General features: G+C 36.7%; 1 protein-coding gene across 1 annotated transcript; it reads right to left on the bottom strand.

Moving 5' to 3' along the window:
* Positions 1 to 546: 546 nt before the first annotated feature.
* KCS1 (3-ketoacyl-CoA synthase 1) lies at positions 547 to 3,451 on the bottom strand. The gene has a single exon (XM_006846511.4). The coding sequence runs from the start codon at positions 2,769 to 2,771 to the stop codon at positions 1,170 to 1,172; it is 1,602 nt and encodes a 533-aa protein (XP_006846574.3). The 5' UTR covers positions 2,772 to 3,451; the 3' UTR covers positions 547 to 1,169.
* Positions 3,452 to 17,401: the final 13,950 nt, after the last annotated feature.

The following is a 17,401-nucleotide window of genomic DNA, read 5'->3' as shown; positions in this document are numbered from 1 at the left end:
CAATTTACCCTTGAGTGAGAACATTTTCCATGAATAATATATTCATGCGGTTTTTTAAGGTCATAATTGAAATTACTCTCTAGAGCTGTTTCTAAAGTCACGTAGCCAAGTTTTTCTTTTTTCTTTTTTTTTCTTGTTCTTTAAAAAGACTATTGCTTGTGGCACAAAAATGGCACAATTATCTATATTTATCAGATATAAAATTAAGAGATAAATTCATAATGTTGACATATATTAAATCTTAAAAAAATATTTTAATAGGGAACCCTTTTAGCTGCATAATTATAAAAAAAAAATATTAATTAGAGCATTATTCTAACCATTTAAAATTCCATTCAGGTCGCTCGAGGCTCATACTTTCCAGACGTCTTTCACTGATTGGCATTCTTAACCTTTTAAAGTCCATTTACTTTTTTACTTTTAGGTAAGTAATACCACTTCATTTAACCCAAAAAAATAAAATATGAGAACCACACCACGTCACCTTCGGATTTCAAATAAGTAATTCCACCCCATTTTCACACTAAAATATAAGTACAAAAAGCATTTGGCCCATAAAAACATTTTAGTGCAAAAGCAATTAATTACAATATCTTTTTGCTAGTTTAAACTTAAAAGCAACTCATTACAATTGCTATAGAAATTCTCCATCATTTTAATGCCATGTATTTTTAACAACGAAAGAGAGAAAATAGAAATAAAAAATGCAAAACAATTAATTATCTTCATAAAATCCCTCCAATTTCCAGCCAACGGAGGCTCTTTTCTAGCCTCCACGTCATCGCCTCACGTGATTTCATTCATCGGGCGACGCAATCCGGTGAGACAGATTCCGAGGTAGAGAGAAAAACAAGAGACTGTTAGTGCGGGTGAACAATAATAGAGAGAAAAAGGGCATTCAAAGAGGAACTTTAGAATTTTCGGTTAGAACTGTTGAATTGATCTATTTATCCATTAGGTTAACTAAACCGTTTCTGGCACTATCTCCTATTAACCTTTCAATTCGATTTGAAAATAAAGCAAGAAAAGAGAGGAATTGCATGAAGAGAGAGAAATAAAGAGAGAGGGGAACAGAGTAACATGGTAAAGAAATAAGGGAGAAAGAGAGCTCATAACGAGAGAAGGTGAGTTAGAAGGTTTTGTCTAATGGCTAAAAGGGTGAAGGCTCCTCAGGCGGAGGGGACCTTGACAGGGTAGCGGTCCACACAATCGGACCAAGGGTTAGTCCTGGGCCACTCGCCCACTTCCACCCTCCTGAGAGCGCGCCACACCGCACTGTTGCATTTGAACCCGGACCCGAACGCGATCTGCCAAACCCGATGCCCCCTCCCGACCCTCCCCTTGGCCTCTGTATACGCCAATTCGTACCAAAGCGAGCTGCTGGAAGTGTTTCCGAACCTATGCAAAGTCATCCTCGATGGCTCCATATGCGAATCGCTCAGCTGCAGATTCTTTTGTATCTCGTCGAGCACCGCCCGGCCGCCGGCGTGAATGCAGAAGTGCTCGAAGGCGAGCTTGAAGTTTGGGATATAAGGCTTCACCTTCTTTTTCAGCACCTTTCTAGCCATGAGAGTGAAGAAGAAAAGCAATTGCTCTGACAGCGGGAGCACCAACGGGCCAAGCGTTGTTATGTTGGTCTTGAGCGCGTCGCCTGCAACTGCCATGAGCTCGCGAGCGAGCGAGACACCGACAGTGCCGCGTGAGTCCTCTCTTTGAAAGACGCACTGGTAACTGTTGTCATCTGAGGCCTTGTGGGTGCGCACCGTGTGGACCAGTTCGTATTTGGAGCGTCGTTTGTCATGTCCCCTGTTCGATAACAGCACCGCGGCACACCCCATTCGAAAGATGCAGTTGCAGAGAAGCATGGACCTGTCGTTTCCGAAGTACCAATTGAGGGTAATGTTCTCAGTGCTCACCACGACGGCGTAGGTGTTTGGGTGGGCTTGGAGCATATCTTGAGCGAGGTCGATCGATATGAGACCAGCACTGCACCCCATCCCACCCAGATTGAAGCTTTTGATATCACTGCGCATTTTGTAATGGTTTACAATCATGGCGGAGAGAGACGGGGTTGGGTTGAAGAGACTGCAATTCACGATGAGCACACCGATATCTCGTGGCCGAACACCGGTGCGCTCAAACAGAGCATCGATCGCTCCAAACATGACCTCCTCGGCCTCGAGTCTAGCCTCGCGCACGCATAGGTTCGGTGGCTTGGAGGTGATACCTTGAGGCAAGTAGGTCTCATCCCCAACGCCTGATCTCATGGTGATCCTCTTCTGAAAAGCTATGGTCTCATCTTCAAAGGCGCCATTCTTCTCAGTCATGTCTAGGAATTCGGCTGTCGAGATCTTGCGATTGTCGACCGGTTTATAGCAAGCAAAATCAACAAGATAAACAGGTCGTGGTCGCTTCACTAGGTACAGAGTTAGAACAAAGATGAGGACAACGGTGCACCCCATTGCCGTGACCAGGTCGAAACAGAGGTTGCTCCAGAAACCGAGAACAGGGTGTCTTCCAAACCGAACAGCCTGAAACAATGCACCAAACAGAAGGGGAATAACCGTCAAGTAAAGGCCATGGCTCATCAGATAACCATAGCCCAGCTTCACATACTTGAGCTTCACCGACTGTAAAAAATCAGGCAGCTTTTGCCGGATTTTTATGACTATGGCTTGGCCAGAGAAGGCCTCTCGATCTGGACCGTCGGTTCGATCCCTGAAGGCCATTTCGGCCGTCAATCTCTCCTTCTCCATCTCTATGCTCCCCATCTCCAATGAAAATCAATATGATGATGATGAGCTCCAATGTTTTTCTTTTTTTCTTTTTTTTTTCTTGTTCTTATGCGTGTACAAGAGGTCCGGTATTTATAGGAAACCCTACAGTAGGAAAAGGGCAAAAGCAGCACGCAAGGTTATAGGGAAAATGGAGAGGGTGGGTCAAAGAAGACTAGGAATTATTTCCTTGTTTTGGTGACCTTATTTCAACTTTTTTTTATTGGAACCCTAAAAGAAGCTCAACTGCTGCATCTAGCTGCAAGAAAGCTGTAACTGTAGAGCCCCATTTAATGGGAGTACCTCTCAGAAGAGAGGATCGCTCAACCACCTTTAATCAATTTTTTTGGTTTCATTAAATAAATAATCTCAATCCTAGTGGGAATGCCTTGCTCATTTATCCAGTCTGGCCACATGGAAGCTGGCCTCAAGGAGTTAATTTTCTTACCCCCGTCTCTGTTTAAAGGGAGACATAGTCCCTTGGAAAGGGTAAAAAATTTAATTCTGCATAAGAGGTCACAATCATTATTGCTCGTTAAATTTTAAATTTATTATTGATCAGACTTAAAGTTCAAAAAAATAATCCAAGCTTGATTAATTTGAAATCTAAAGGCAAAAAATGGTTGTAACCTCTTTTTAACAATGATAAATATTCTCGTAATATACAATTCTTTTATTATTATTATTATTATTTGTTGCTCTTTTTATGTAACCCTAGGTCAAATTCACAACTTATTGATGGTGCATAATTTGGGTGTGAAGAGGATTGCTCTTGTGTGTGATAACACGGTTTGACTGGGTGCATAGTACAAAGGGATTGCTCATTATGGAAATGGTAGGATGGTGATTCTTCAAAATCTCAATCACATATCCAAAGAGGTTAGCATTAATACAAAGAGGTTAGCATTAATACAAAGGTATTGTTCATTATGGAAATGGGTAGGATGGTGATCCTCCTAAATCTCATTCACAAAGTATGGTAGACTCCAAAGAGGTTAGCATTAATTTCTAGGTATTTGTAGCATCAATAGATGAGTTCTACTTGGCATTGGCAAATATCAAAATCAAGAATTGACGGGAAAACTATGGTGTTTCTCTTTTAAGGGACATACACCGGTGAGATAAGAATTTGTCACGTGTTCATGGACGTTGTTGCAGCGCTTCCTATGATATCATCGTTATGCTATCTTTTTTAAATGAGAAAAAAGTTTATATAACGGTGAGGCCCTAAACAATCAAATTAAGGCGTGCCTCAAAAATTTATTAGAAGATGTTGTTGTTTTGGTACCCAGAAATTCCTCAAATCGATCATGTTGACCTCAAGATGCGTGGATATGAGAAACAAGGATTTCAACCTATTGAAATAGTGCATCTTGTAATGTATTTCTAGAACATCAATTTTCACGATTTTTAGTTGTTCACAGATCTGCTCGATCGACACTACTTTTGAAGCTTTAAATTTTATAATTAGAAATGAAAATAAATTTTCTAATCGCCTTAAAGATTTCAATAGTGAAAGAACATGTTTCGACATTATTTGAAAGTGCACCTTACTTTGATTGTTTAGGGCCTCAACCCTATACAAACCATGCCCTTTAAATAATGGTTTCAATGATGCAAATCAAGAAATAGATAATTTAAAATTATTCTTGCATTTTTTTTTTGTATATATATATTCGAAATGATCATACTAGATCATTTGGAATGAGCAGATTGGGGCCAGAAGAAAAATAATTAGCGAGAAAATGTGGTCGCAAGAAATTATTTACTTTTTATTTTTTTATTTTTCTTTCTAGCCAATCTTTATTTTTTTTTATGGGATTTGTTTAAGGATAGTATGACTTCCGTTATTGTTATGAAGTTTTTTCTTTTAGGTAAAGATAAAATTCGAAAGGTTTATTGTTCTTTTAGGGCGTGTTTGTTTAGAGGAAGGTTTGTGTGTGTTCAAAACACAAACCTTTCCTGTAGCAGTTTTGTGTTTGATGCACGAGAACTGGAACTCATTATAAGTTCTTTTCTTAACATAAACTTTCCCTTTCTATTTCAAAAGTTCCCTAAACCAAGTTCCCACAAAACAAAGAAATTCAAATTTGGGGAAGTCCAAGTCCCAGACAAACCCTAGCCACTCACCCCTATATGCCTCTCTGGCCCCTCCTCTACCTCTATTGTCTCTTCGGCCTCTCTCTCTCTCTCGGAAATTCTTCTTTCTCTCTACTTTTCTCCTCTCCTGAAAATCTCTCTCATTCTCTCTCTCGAATAATCCCCACCACTCCCCCCCTTGCTCTCTCTAAATAAACAATGGTGTCATCTCCTTTGTTATCTCCTGTCGGGGCTGAAATTGACAATTCCAATAATCTGTTTCTCTCTCCCTCTCACATTAAAAAAAATTTCCCTTTATCTCTCCCCCTCTCTCTCAATTTATCGACTAATTAGTTGTGATTTCCTAGAGAGAGAGAGAGTGAGATGATCTGTGCAACAAAGACTTTACTTTTGGAGGGGGGATCACGTTGTTATATCTCTTTGTGTGGAAAGTTTGTGGGAGTGGGTTTTACAGTGTCTTTCCATCCGGTTGCCCATCTTTTTCCTTTTTCCCATGAATCTTAATTTAACAAAACACTCACTCTCCCTCTCTGCTTTATAATGTTAATAAACAACTTTCTATCTGAGGCTTTGACAGACGGAAAGGTTTTTATGCTTCTCCTACAGCATAGAAGTTTTATCCTCTCCTTACCATCCAACCGTCTAATTTTGGTCAAGCGAGCCACTGACCGCTTGATCTTAGATCCGATGTCTCAAAATATTTTATTTTTAATTTTTTATATAAATTATATGAATATAAAATTTGGTACGTGCCATCTTCTCATTGGGGCGCACCTATAAAAAATATTAAAAATAATTTTTCAATAAAATATAATGATCAAAATACCCCTTGAAGCTTTCAGGGGTATTTTGGTTATTTTATTTCATTGAAAATATTCTTTTTATATTTTTTACTAGTGCGAGTTTAATAGAGGAATAGACTTCCAAAATTTAGTGTCAAAATAGTTTATAGAAAAAAAATTAAAAATAAAATAGTGTAGATGCGTGACATTGTTATTGGGACAATCTTAGCCCTCCATTCAAAATGGAGGGTTAGATAAGGGGGAGGATAGATCTTCTATGTTGTAGAAGAATCATAGAAAGCTTGCCCTTGATAGACACCCACTATAATGCCATTTCTGAATAAACTAGTGTGAAATAAAGGTAGGCAATGTAAAAACTATCCTTCCCATACATTTCTCTATGCTTGTGTTGATGTTGTATATGTTTGTGGTAGATACTTTAATATATTTGTTTTTGCTTGTGGTACTCTTTGCAATGAAAATTCAAATTTATGAAAATGCAACTGCCATGTATGATTTGAACAAGTAAGGAGGAATCATATTCAATCTGTAGAGGGACGCAATCCATATATATAGTTAAATCAACACCAGCTTCCAACCCATAAAATTTTGCAAATATTTTGATGAGATAGAAAATGCAGCAATGAAAGAGCCATCATTCCTTCTAATAATACCTCTACAACCTGCTCTGCCTGGGTCTGAAAAGAAGACCCATCAACATTTAGTTTAAAATGTTGTGGGTGAGGAAATGACCATGCCAATGATATAGGTAACTTGATCTTCTATTGTCGCCTTAATGCTCAAGTTCTCAGCAATTACCTTCTATGATATGTGATATGACCAAATCTTAGCATCCACTAAATCACGAACATGACAAACGATCCTCTTAATCAACTGCTTGTAAGTGGACACCTTTCTTTGAAATATGTGATGGTTCCACTCTTCCCAAAGCATCCAGATGGTTGTGAAAAATAGAGAGTGCCAAATATTTAATGATACCATCATAGTTGAATCTGAATGCTAATCATTTTCTTCAATGTAGCTATAATAGATAAGTCAGGGTTAAAACGTTTACTACGACTCCAAGCTATCGACCTCATACCTCATGTGAAAAATAGTACAACAAGATAGAAGAGTTCGAACGCAAGTGTTTTTTTTTTTTTCTTAGGTAATTCAGTGGAGATGAGAGGCCCCTATCCATTTTTGAAATAGTTAGTTTTTTGTTGGTACTTTGTCTGTATTTGTGGTAGACACTTTAATATATTTGTTTTAACATGTGGTACTCTTTGCAATGAAAATTCAGTTGTATGTATAGTAGAATGAATGGATCAATTGAAAATTTAGTTTCACTTATTTTATTGATGATTTGTTTGATATAAATTTAGTACATTTGTTCTTATATACTAATATGCATATACATTTTATATGGATTGTCTTTCAAAATTCTAGGGTGAATCAAACACAGGTACCCAGAACTTCATCCAAATTTCAACATGTAATCAAACACCGGTACCCAGACCTTCCTTAACATTCCAACAAGTTATCAAACACAGGTACCCAGAACTTCTTTAAACCTTCCAAAATATAACATTCCACTTCCCAGCAAAGAATGACTTCCTTTTTTCAGATAACGTTTATCTTCCAGCAAACAAACATGCTCTTAAGATGAAGGTGGGTAGGAAGTTATAAGGAAAAAATAAGTCAGTTTTTGGAAAGCAATTCCTTTTAAAAGAGAAAGGTCCAGAAAGAGTTTTAGAAGATAGTATTAAATGGATGGTCATCTATTATATTGAGTTGTACTGGGTAAATGGACAAAGTAGTTTAATGTGTAGAGAGAGAGAAACTTATTTGCCTTGTGATTCTCTTTTCAGGATGCCTGGTGGAAGTCTCAGCTCCACTCATTGAGCTCTATTCTTATTGATTTTCTTCTCAGTCAATTCTTTCTCTCTAGAATGCAGTTGTAGTACTGGTTGTTAGCTACCAGTGTTTTTCAGTTGCATCAATTGGTATTAGAGCTTTGTTCTTATGAGATCGTGGTTGTTGTTCGAAAGGGCATTATGGCTGGAGTCGTAATCGACAATCGGGTACCCAAAACGAGCGCATCCAATGAAAACAAGACCACCGAGATATTATGATTGAAGACTCGAGAATGTAAGTTGAGTAAATCCAACACTTGGCGCAAAAAAAAACCTTGCATATTATGATGATGGTAGTGAGTTGGAAACTATCTTCAAAAACCCATTTTATGTACACGCTCCCCATCAAGAACCTCATATTCAGGAGAGCAGATAGGGGATTTTATTGTTAAAGTTGATCTACCTGAGTTTGAAGGAGAACAACAAGGATCCAATCTTTAATTGGACTCAATATTCTTCGAATCCATGGATGGTCTATCTTTGATAGTGAATCTATCTTAGTGATCTTATTTTGTTTATAAAGAACCAAATAATCCTATCGTTAATAATGATCTTATTTTTAATAAAGGACCAGATGATCCTATCTTTAATGGTGATCCTATTTTTTATGGTACATTGGATAAAAATTAAGAACTTGGGGTTCTTATCTATGACAAGGAACAAATTACAGGTGATAGTAATGGTGACAATTATGGTAATAATGGGGATAGTGGCAATGAAGAGGTCAAAGAGGAGGCAACTAGAGGCAGGAATCCTAAAGAAATCTTTCGTCTTGCTAGTGGTGATGACCTTTCTTGTTTCCAATTTAAAGATTCCACCGTATGGTTACACACTACTATAGTTGGTTCTACTAAAAACTTCAACAATTAGTTTTTGCATATTTTATTCATGCTTCTAAACCATGGGTCCTAGAATCAAGTCCTAATATCAATATGCGATATATAGGTTGAGAGAGAACTTATGTTGAGAAGAGAATTCATATTATCCCATTTTTCAAATTCTAGGACAAGTTTTCTCCAACTAGGGGAGAATAATGCAAAATCAAGAAATGGATAGTTCATTGCTTTTTTTTTTTTTTTTTTTATAACTTCAAGATGATCACGCTAGATTGTTTGGAACGAGAATATCAAAATCGAAAGAAGAATAATTATCAAGAAAATGTGGTGTCAATAAATTATTGCATTTTATATATTTTTCTTTCTAGTCGATCTTTTTTTTTTTAGCGGGTTTTGTTTAAGGATAAGCAAAGCACCGTTATTGTTCGGGAGCCTTATCGTTTAGAAAGGTGTTGAAAAATGTGGCCAATCAAACCCTTTTTCACCGATGAATTTTTCAATATGGTCTAAAAACTATATTGCAATCCTCTATGATTAATATGAGGCAATCCATATACTCGGATCTAGTATTTGAGATTTAGTAGGATGTAGCACTCAAAGAAAACCCAATGTTACTGGAGTGAAAACCCAGTGGTTTGTTTGGATTTTTTATGAAATTTTTTTCCTATGTTATAGATATACAAAGTTTATTTAATCTTTTACCAAATTATAGTAATGCTTGGATGACATCTTATTATGTGAGTCATTAGTAAACATAGGATCAACAATTTGATGACAATTTGTTGATCCTAATAACTACATTTAAGGGAATTAAGGCCGGAGTTACACTTGGATGTCAACTCCTATAGACCATTAATGTGTGAGTTACGAAGTCTTATTTTGGGTGAGTTCATGGGGGAGAAGGCCCCTACCCTTGGTAGGAATTGAGCCTAGGAGATAGCGTTACAAAGTTATGTTCTCTATAAAAAGAGGTTAACCCCTCAAGACAGAAAGAAGAAGGATGAAAAAGAAGAATGAGTAAATGAAATTCGCCAAAAGGGAACTCTCAAGTTTTCATGTCACCAGATGGCTTGGTCTATAGGATTTGATATGGAACCTCAAATCCCTCGTGTGATTTAAGGAAAGATCTGAATAGGTTGTTCATTGATATCGATTTTATTTTATTTTTTATTATTATTTCTATTATTATTATTATTATTATTATTATTATTATTATTATTATTATTATTATTGGGTCATCATACAGGGTTTTTGCTATTATAGTTTGAAATTGTTTCTCGTTTGTTTGTATAGAAAGAGTTGGATATTTGTTATTGTCGAGTTTCAGTTTTCTCGACCTTATTGAGTGTAAAAATAATAATAATAGTAAATAAATAGATGGTACATGATTTTTTTTATTTTTTTATTTTTTTTATGGTTTATTTTGCAAGAAGTAATATGGTGACAACTTATGAGGAGACCAATTAGATATTTATGGATTGAAAATACAAGGCGTTTATTGAAATTCTTCCTCCATCTTAGGGAAATTGATTTTCTAACTTCTGAATCTTTTGAGGTTTTTTTCAGCTCGTTTTCTAAATTTGCACTTGTGTCATATTTTTAGGAATGGTTTTTGAACAAGTATGATGCTGGTATTTTTCTAAATAGGCCTTTTTTTTTATCTTTTGGGCATCCATTCAAGGCTGTGATACCAGTGGCTTATAATGGCTATAATTAGAAGCCCACTGTGCTTGTGTGGCTAGTTAGTTTAACAACTCGAACTAGAAAGGTGTCGTTCACATTGGTCTTTGATTTATTAGGAACTCTATTGGGTCCAACAAAAGGTTCATCTTTTAAGTCTAAGATAGGGTAGGAAGTGGTCCTTTTACAAAGAGTAAGAGTACCATTTTATTTTTTTAGAAAGGTAATCTTTTAGGATGTGAAAGGTTTAGAAAAGGTTTTAGAAGGTAGCATTCAAGGCAAGGATGTCATTGTGCTAGGTTGTATTTAGTGAATAGAAAAGGTAGTTTGACGTATGAGAGAGATAGAAACTTCTTCTCTTTGTTCGTTTCTCTTTTGGTAGAGAGAAAAACTTGTTTTTGTGCATTTCTCTTTGTTTTGGTGGTGTTTGGTGAAGGTTTTGGCTTCTTTTGTTGTGTTTTTCTTTTTTTTTCTGATTTTTTTTTCAATTAATTGTCTCTCTCTTGGTTGTATTTTTAGGTTTTTTGTTGAGAATGTTAAGAAGCTTTATCTCCTGGTTGCATTTTTGCTGAGAATGTCCATAAGCTTTTATTGATAAATTGCTGTCAGAGCATGAAATTACAATGCTAGAATTAAGAGAACAGAAATAGAAAGGAAGGAAAGAGAAACATAGAGCTAGCAAAACGATGAGCCTTCTCAATAAACATTAAGTGAAATACAAATATCAAAGATCTTCAGCCATAAGACATGGAGGGACCAAGGGATTTGTTGCTATTGATTACTAGATAACATTTAAAGAGTCTCTTTCGATCGTAATATTACCTTGAGTATCTCTGCTAACAATGATTTGCAAGCCCTAAAGAAGATAAACTATCTCAGCGCACAGAATAATGCCTTGAATATCTTTGCTAACAATGATTTCCACGTCCTGAAGAAAAGAAACTTCTCAACCTGATTAGCCGTAATAGAAGATATGGCCCAGCATAAGAGGACAGAGTGGTAGCTCATGATCTCCAAGAACACCATTTATTCCAGCTTGCCCAGGATTTCCTATAGAACTTCTATCAAATTTTAATTTATAAGCACCTTCATGAGGAAGGTTCAAGTGAAAGATGGGCGGTATTGAAATTCCTCTCTCATTTAAATTAAGAAAGATATATGTCCTTGAAATTCTTCTCCCAATCAACAGTAATAGAGTATCAATCCCATAAAATCTACAAAATTTTATCTTCAATGCTGACAAGATCCAACAACCTCCCTTCAATGATTGTATTTCTGCTGGTTGGCTATCAATTTTAGATTGTATTTTGTTGGTTATCAATTTTAGATCCGACAGAGTTATGCAATCGATCTCTCCATTTAGAAAGAAAGAAGATAGTACGTTCGTGAAATAGCGGGACATAGGATTGTGCATAGGATTCCTTCCTATTTCTTCCCCTCGTGAAGAGCGATGGAGACCATGCAAGCAAGTGTGCCAGATGGAGCAAAAATGTGCTTACATTTGATCATGAGAGAGAGTTAGAGCTGTGTTTGATTGCTCGGGCGAGTCTGAGTTTTACTCGGGCTCACCACGAAGGTGAGTCCGAGTTCAATATTCTACCTAGGCATAAAAGGCCCTAATCCGGTGTTGGTACCGCATAAGTTGGGTTTTGGCAAAAGTGGGCTGGCAACTATCCTAATCTTTGGCTTAGGCACAAAGTGGTTGCTCTCAGAGCTCGAACCCTCGCTCTTGCGCTGGTTACCCGAGCCTTTTACCATCACACCAAGTGATGGCTCCTAGTCTAACGCAGAGATCTTATAAAAAAATTCAAAAACAGTATAAAAGCTTAAAAAAAAAACAGAAATTTATTAGTAATATGTTTTTTTTACATTTTCTATCGTTTTCGAAAAATTGAGAAGTGCTTTGGCTATAAATACGTATTTTTATAGTTTGCCCTTTTTTGGAATATGTCAAAATACCCCCATCACAAATTGATTTTTCAAAATCTATATTTTTTTTTTATTTTTTTAACCTGGTGTTTTGTTTACTTTTGTTTTAAAGATATTTTCATTTTTTGGGAATTACTTTAATACAATTTTTTTTTTATTTTTTAACACTTTTTAACCTTGGCCAGAATTCAGTCCGACCTTGTTCTGAATTACTCGAACTCGGGCCAAGTAATTGGCTCTGGTCTGGGCGGAGTGACACCGAGCTAGAGTGGCTTTCTTCATAAAATCGCCGAAGCTGGTGGGGGGTTGCTGGGGTTCATCAATGTTTGTCCTTTTCTCACTCACCCGCCTCCCCTCTCTCCACACCAAACACTTAAGTTTGAGGCCGCCACCACTTAACCCGTCAAACTCTCTATGCAACATTCCCCATTTATTTCCCCTGTGCCCAACTCCCCTACAAAACCTGATGACCAACTAACCAACTTCTAAATATGAAATGTCTTTATTTTTTCATCCACAAACCACTTTGAAATTAATTTAGAGGTTCAGGTCAAATCCCCCATCCCCAGGGGAAAAAGAGTTTTAGGGCATGTTTAACGACTGGGAGATTCCTATTTTGAGGTTCTAGGCTCTGAAACTGTCGGAATCTAAAGTTTTGGAATATTTTGTTTGAGAACTTGGCTGATAGTTCTTGAAAGGAGAGATTTTCATAATGCTATTCCCCAGCTTCAAAGAAATTAGAGCTTCACATCGTCATAAGGAGAGCTGACGCTAATTAATTGAGAAAAATACTAAAATGATGATGGACATCGTAAAGATAGGGAGGGGTTACCAAAAAGACAATTAGGGCGTGTTTGTTTTTTGGAAAGAAATCTTTCATATTTTCGAAAAGTTTCGTGTTTGACGCAAATTTTCATTTAAAAGTTTAAAAAATAATCTTCGATAAAAGTTCTCATTTTTTTGTTAAAACATGAAATATTAAGTTCCGGGGGGGGCAGGAACTTAATCTTTCATATTGTTTTTGTTGATCACTATTCTTTATGCATAATATAAATATATAATATTCGTATTATTAATATAATACAATATAATATTATAAAATATAATATTATTATATTATATATATTTATTTTATTAATATAATTTTTATTATATATTGAATATTGATTAAATATTCTATGTAATATATATTATATATTTATGATATTATATATAATATATTATAATATATTATAATATATTATATTGTATTATATTACATATATTTTTATTATGGGTGCAGTTTGTATAGAGTCTACGCTCTAAAGAATCAAATTAGCGTCTACCTTCAAATAGTATCGAGAAATGTGGTTTCAATACTGGAAATCTTTGTGAAAGTCTTAAAATATATTTTCATCTTTATTTATAAATTTTAAAGCTTAAAAAATATTGTAGATCAACAGATCTATGAAAACTTGAAAATCTTGAAAATGGACAGTCCAAAAATACATTCCAAACTGCACTATTTCCAAAACTTGAAATCCAATTTTTTCTCATGTCCATGCATCTTGATGCCGAGATGATCAATTTGAGGATATTTGGCATCAAAACAACCTCTTCTGGTAGGCTCTAATTTGATTGTTTAGAGCGTCAGCACTATATAAACTTTTCAACTTTAAAATTTTTCCTAATTTAAATCGGACCAAATATTGCAACAATCCCAAGCAGGAAACGTGCCTGCCTTGGAGAATAATTCATATAAACACATGTACAAACAATGGTCACATGATTAAGTCGATAAGACAAACGTTTGAGAGAAGTGGAAGGAAGACGCGAACGATAAACAAGAAGCTTCAATCGGTTCACCAACATACCCAAAGTTATGTTTGTTCACCCACACCATAAGAAACTAATGGATTTTCTCGAAATATTTGATTGTGGTCCAATTTATCTGACCATATCATATTCATATACATAGCTCAGGTCCACGCAAAAGAGAGTGACAACATTGTTTATAGTCGGTCTCAAAAAGATGGCCTGGCCCGAGAAAAGTAGGGCCTAGGCCACAAACTATGGCCCGAGGGCCAAGCTAGGGCCAATGCAGACCGGACCCATCCTCCTTTTTCTCTATTTTTTGCATCATTTTTGGCCCGGCCCAGCACTACCCAGCCCTAACAGGGCTAGGACTAGGCCTAGGCCAGTCCTTTAGGGACATGGGCTGGGTCAGGGCCAGGGTTGGGCCGGCTTAGGCCCGGCCTGTTGCCATAAGGCTGGGCACATTATATTAACGTGCTTGTTTTTTGTAAGTATGAAAGATTAACCCTCATAAGATAAGTTAATCTTAACTCTAATCTCGATTGCATTTCTTCGATGTGGTTGTGGCTTTTGCAAGTACACTCTTGTAGTCTCTAGATAGAAAAGATTATCAAAGGGAAATACAAATGTTTTAGTAGGTAATATGGTTGCTTTAGGAGCTGAACATATATTTTATCAATACCCAGCGACCGAGCTTTACCAAGAATGCCTTTCAATGTGATCCTTGAGCGAGAGGTATGGTTCACACTTTTGCGGGACCCATGCGTGTGTACACGATATATTGTTTCCATCATCATTTTATCATGCAAGTATGATACCGGTATTTATTGAAGGGTGTGGTTTTGTATAAGGTAATTCAATTAAGTCGCACCTTCAAATTTTCTCATAACAGGTAATTTTAGTGTAATTTTTTTTTAGAATTATCTGAAATCTATTTTCATTTCTAATTATAAAATTTTAAACTCTAAAAATGGCTAAAATCAAATAGATCTATAAAGATATAAAAATCATGAAAATAGATGGTCAAGGTAATGTGGTGCAAGATACACTATTTTTGAGACTCAAAATCTGTTTTTTTTTCTTTTTGTATTCATACATCTCGATGTCAAAATGATCAATGTAAGGATCTTTCAATATTAAAACAACCTTTTCTTATGGATTTTTGAGGAGCATCTGTAATTCTATATTTTAAGGTTGCAACCTTATATAAACTTTTTTTTTATTGAAATAGATTGAGGAATATAATAAGAACATTGCAAAAGTCATGCCAAAATCATTAAGGGATTGTCTACAAATAGACTATTTATCATTTGTACATGAATGTCACAATTATTCACCTACATTAGATATCAAATTGGATGGCTTGGCGTGAGTCACGAAGTCCAAGAATTTTTTTTTTAAAGTTTGTGTCTATTCAATGACACTCTTACAACTACCCATTTTAAAATTTAAGAGACAAGAGGCTTCCACGTACAAAAGATAAATGGTCTCTTTATAAACAATCTCAATCATTAAATGATTAACTAATAACTATTTGACACAAAGCTCATTTTGTTGGTATTTTTTATTTTAAAAATTCTATATAGTATTTTACAAAAATATGCTTTCAAATGTTGATTCCAATGTTTTTTTAATAAATTGAAAGAGTGTGGTAGGTTTTAGTCCCACATTGAAGAATAAAATAATGTAAGAGTAGCTGTTATATGGAAAACACTCTCAAGGCTTATGTTTATGGAGCAAAGGAAAGATTGTGGGTTCTGGAGGAAGAGTAGGGCTTGGGTCATAAGCAGAGGAGAAAGGAGCTTGTCTTTATGAGTATTGGGTGTGAGAGGTCGCGGAAGCCATCAAGCGGGTGGGATGTGTGGTGGTTGGTTCTTTATCACCTCCATCAAAAGACCTTTTTGGTTATGGAGATTGGGCACGTAGAGCTTAGGGGTTGTCTTACTCTCTGGGAGTAAAATGGATTGGCAATAATCAGTTCTTTTTTTGCTTAAGATCAAATGTGGATGTTCAGAAGGCCACTCAAACTCAAGTCTGAAGAGTTCGAGGTAGACTTTTATCGGTTGCTATTTGGAAGAGTTCGCTCCATTCCTCACTAGTTCAAAAGCATGCTTTTTGGATCAAGTTTTGGGGGGTTCATATTCACTTGTGGAGCCTGAATGTTTTTTGGGGCTTAGGGAATGCTTATGGGGATTTCATTGGGAGGCACTGAGAGGGCATGATTTGTCTTTTGTGAGAGTCAAAGTGAATCACAATGTCCATTCAAAGCGAAGAAGAGTTTTTTTATTAGTGTGGATATTGAAGGGACTTCTGTTAGAAACCTCGAGATTGCTTTGATTCCATTGTTTTGGGAGTCCAAGGAGACTGTATCAGAATACAAATGGACAAGAGTACAGTCTCGTATGAAAAAAAGGATGGCCACCTTCATGCCCATTAGAGAAGCTTTGAAGACGATGGCAATGGCGAATTTCCAAAAACCAGTTAAGATTAGGGAGAATGGGACACATGGTACCAGATGGCAGCCATACCATAAGTAGAGGGATCCTAAAGTTCGAAATAAGGTTTGGATTCAAAATGATAGAAAAGTTTCAAATTCGAAGGGAGGGGGAGGGCAAGGGGTGTTGTTGACCGTGTCTATGGGAGGTGTTGACCATAAATTGAACAAGCAACCTACAAAATCGTGTGAGGATATTGGTGGCATTCCTTCGATGGGTAAGGGGAAAGGGAAGATAGGGGAGGCTTCCCAAAAAGACATGTTGGCAATGGATATTGGGAATCCAATTTTGGTAGTCGGTTTGATTAGAGAGGTGTGGTACCATTCAAGCATTCTCGAGTATGGATGGCCTCGCTATAACTTCATTCCCTGTGTTAACTTTGGTTACCAAGTTTGTAGAAGAAGAGCAAGAAGTGCAATTGCAAATCTGTGGCTCAAGAAAAAGACCTTTAGAATCAGATAAAGTGGGTGCTCAAGGGTGATCAGAGCGTACTCCTGTGATTCACCATCCATCTCTTGCAAAAGAATGGCTAGTAGATTCCCCTCCCGTTTAGAAAGGCAACCCATAAGAAGTTAGTTGAGGATACTCCTCGCATTCATTTAGAGGAGCAAGGACTTCCCATTGTTGTGATTGAGGAGGAGGAGAACCATGTGATCTTCCCTCCGTGAGAGTCCCTTGTGTTGTCCTTTGGAGAAGTAGCTGTTAGTTGGTCTGAAGAGAAAGTAAACTTTGTTCCTCCACTTAATACTATGCCTACTGAGGGTATTGAAGTGGATGTTGAGTTGAATGTTCCCCAGCTAAATAATTTGTTAGGTCAAGTCAAGGTGATGCCTACGATTGCGCAAGCTCTGGCTGTGGTGGACCAAGCGGTGGAGTTTGCAAATTTAGCAAGGCCAAACATGGAGCCGAGTAGATTGTATAACATTGGGGACAAACTCAATTTTACCTAGGAACAGGTTGCTTCCATGTTAGATGATATGGGGGCTGATCTGAACATTCCTGTACGAGTGGTGTATGAGGCTATTAGAGAGAATGTGAACAAAGTGAGGACCAAGGTGAAGGAGGAAGTCTTGGCTACGGGTGGGCATAAGGAAG

This window comes from Amborella trichopoda, chromosome 9 (assembly GCF_054954075.1).
Source record: "Amborella trichopoda isolate Santa Cruz 75 chromosome 9, AtrichopodaSantaCruz75HAP2 v2.0, whole genome shotgun sequence".
Lineage (NCBI taxonomy): Eukaryota > Viridiplantae > Streptophyta > Magnoliopsida > Amborellales > Amborellaceae > Amborella > Amborella trichopoda.
Note: the sequence above shows the minus strand (reverse complement) of the source record. Positions and strands in the feature narration are given on the sequence as shown.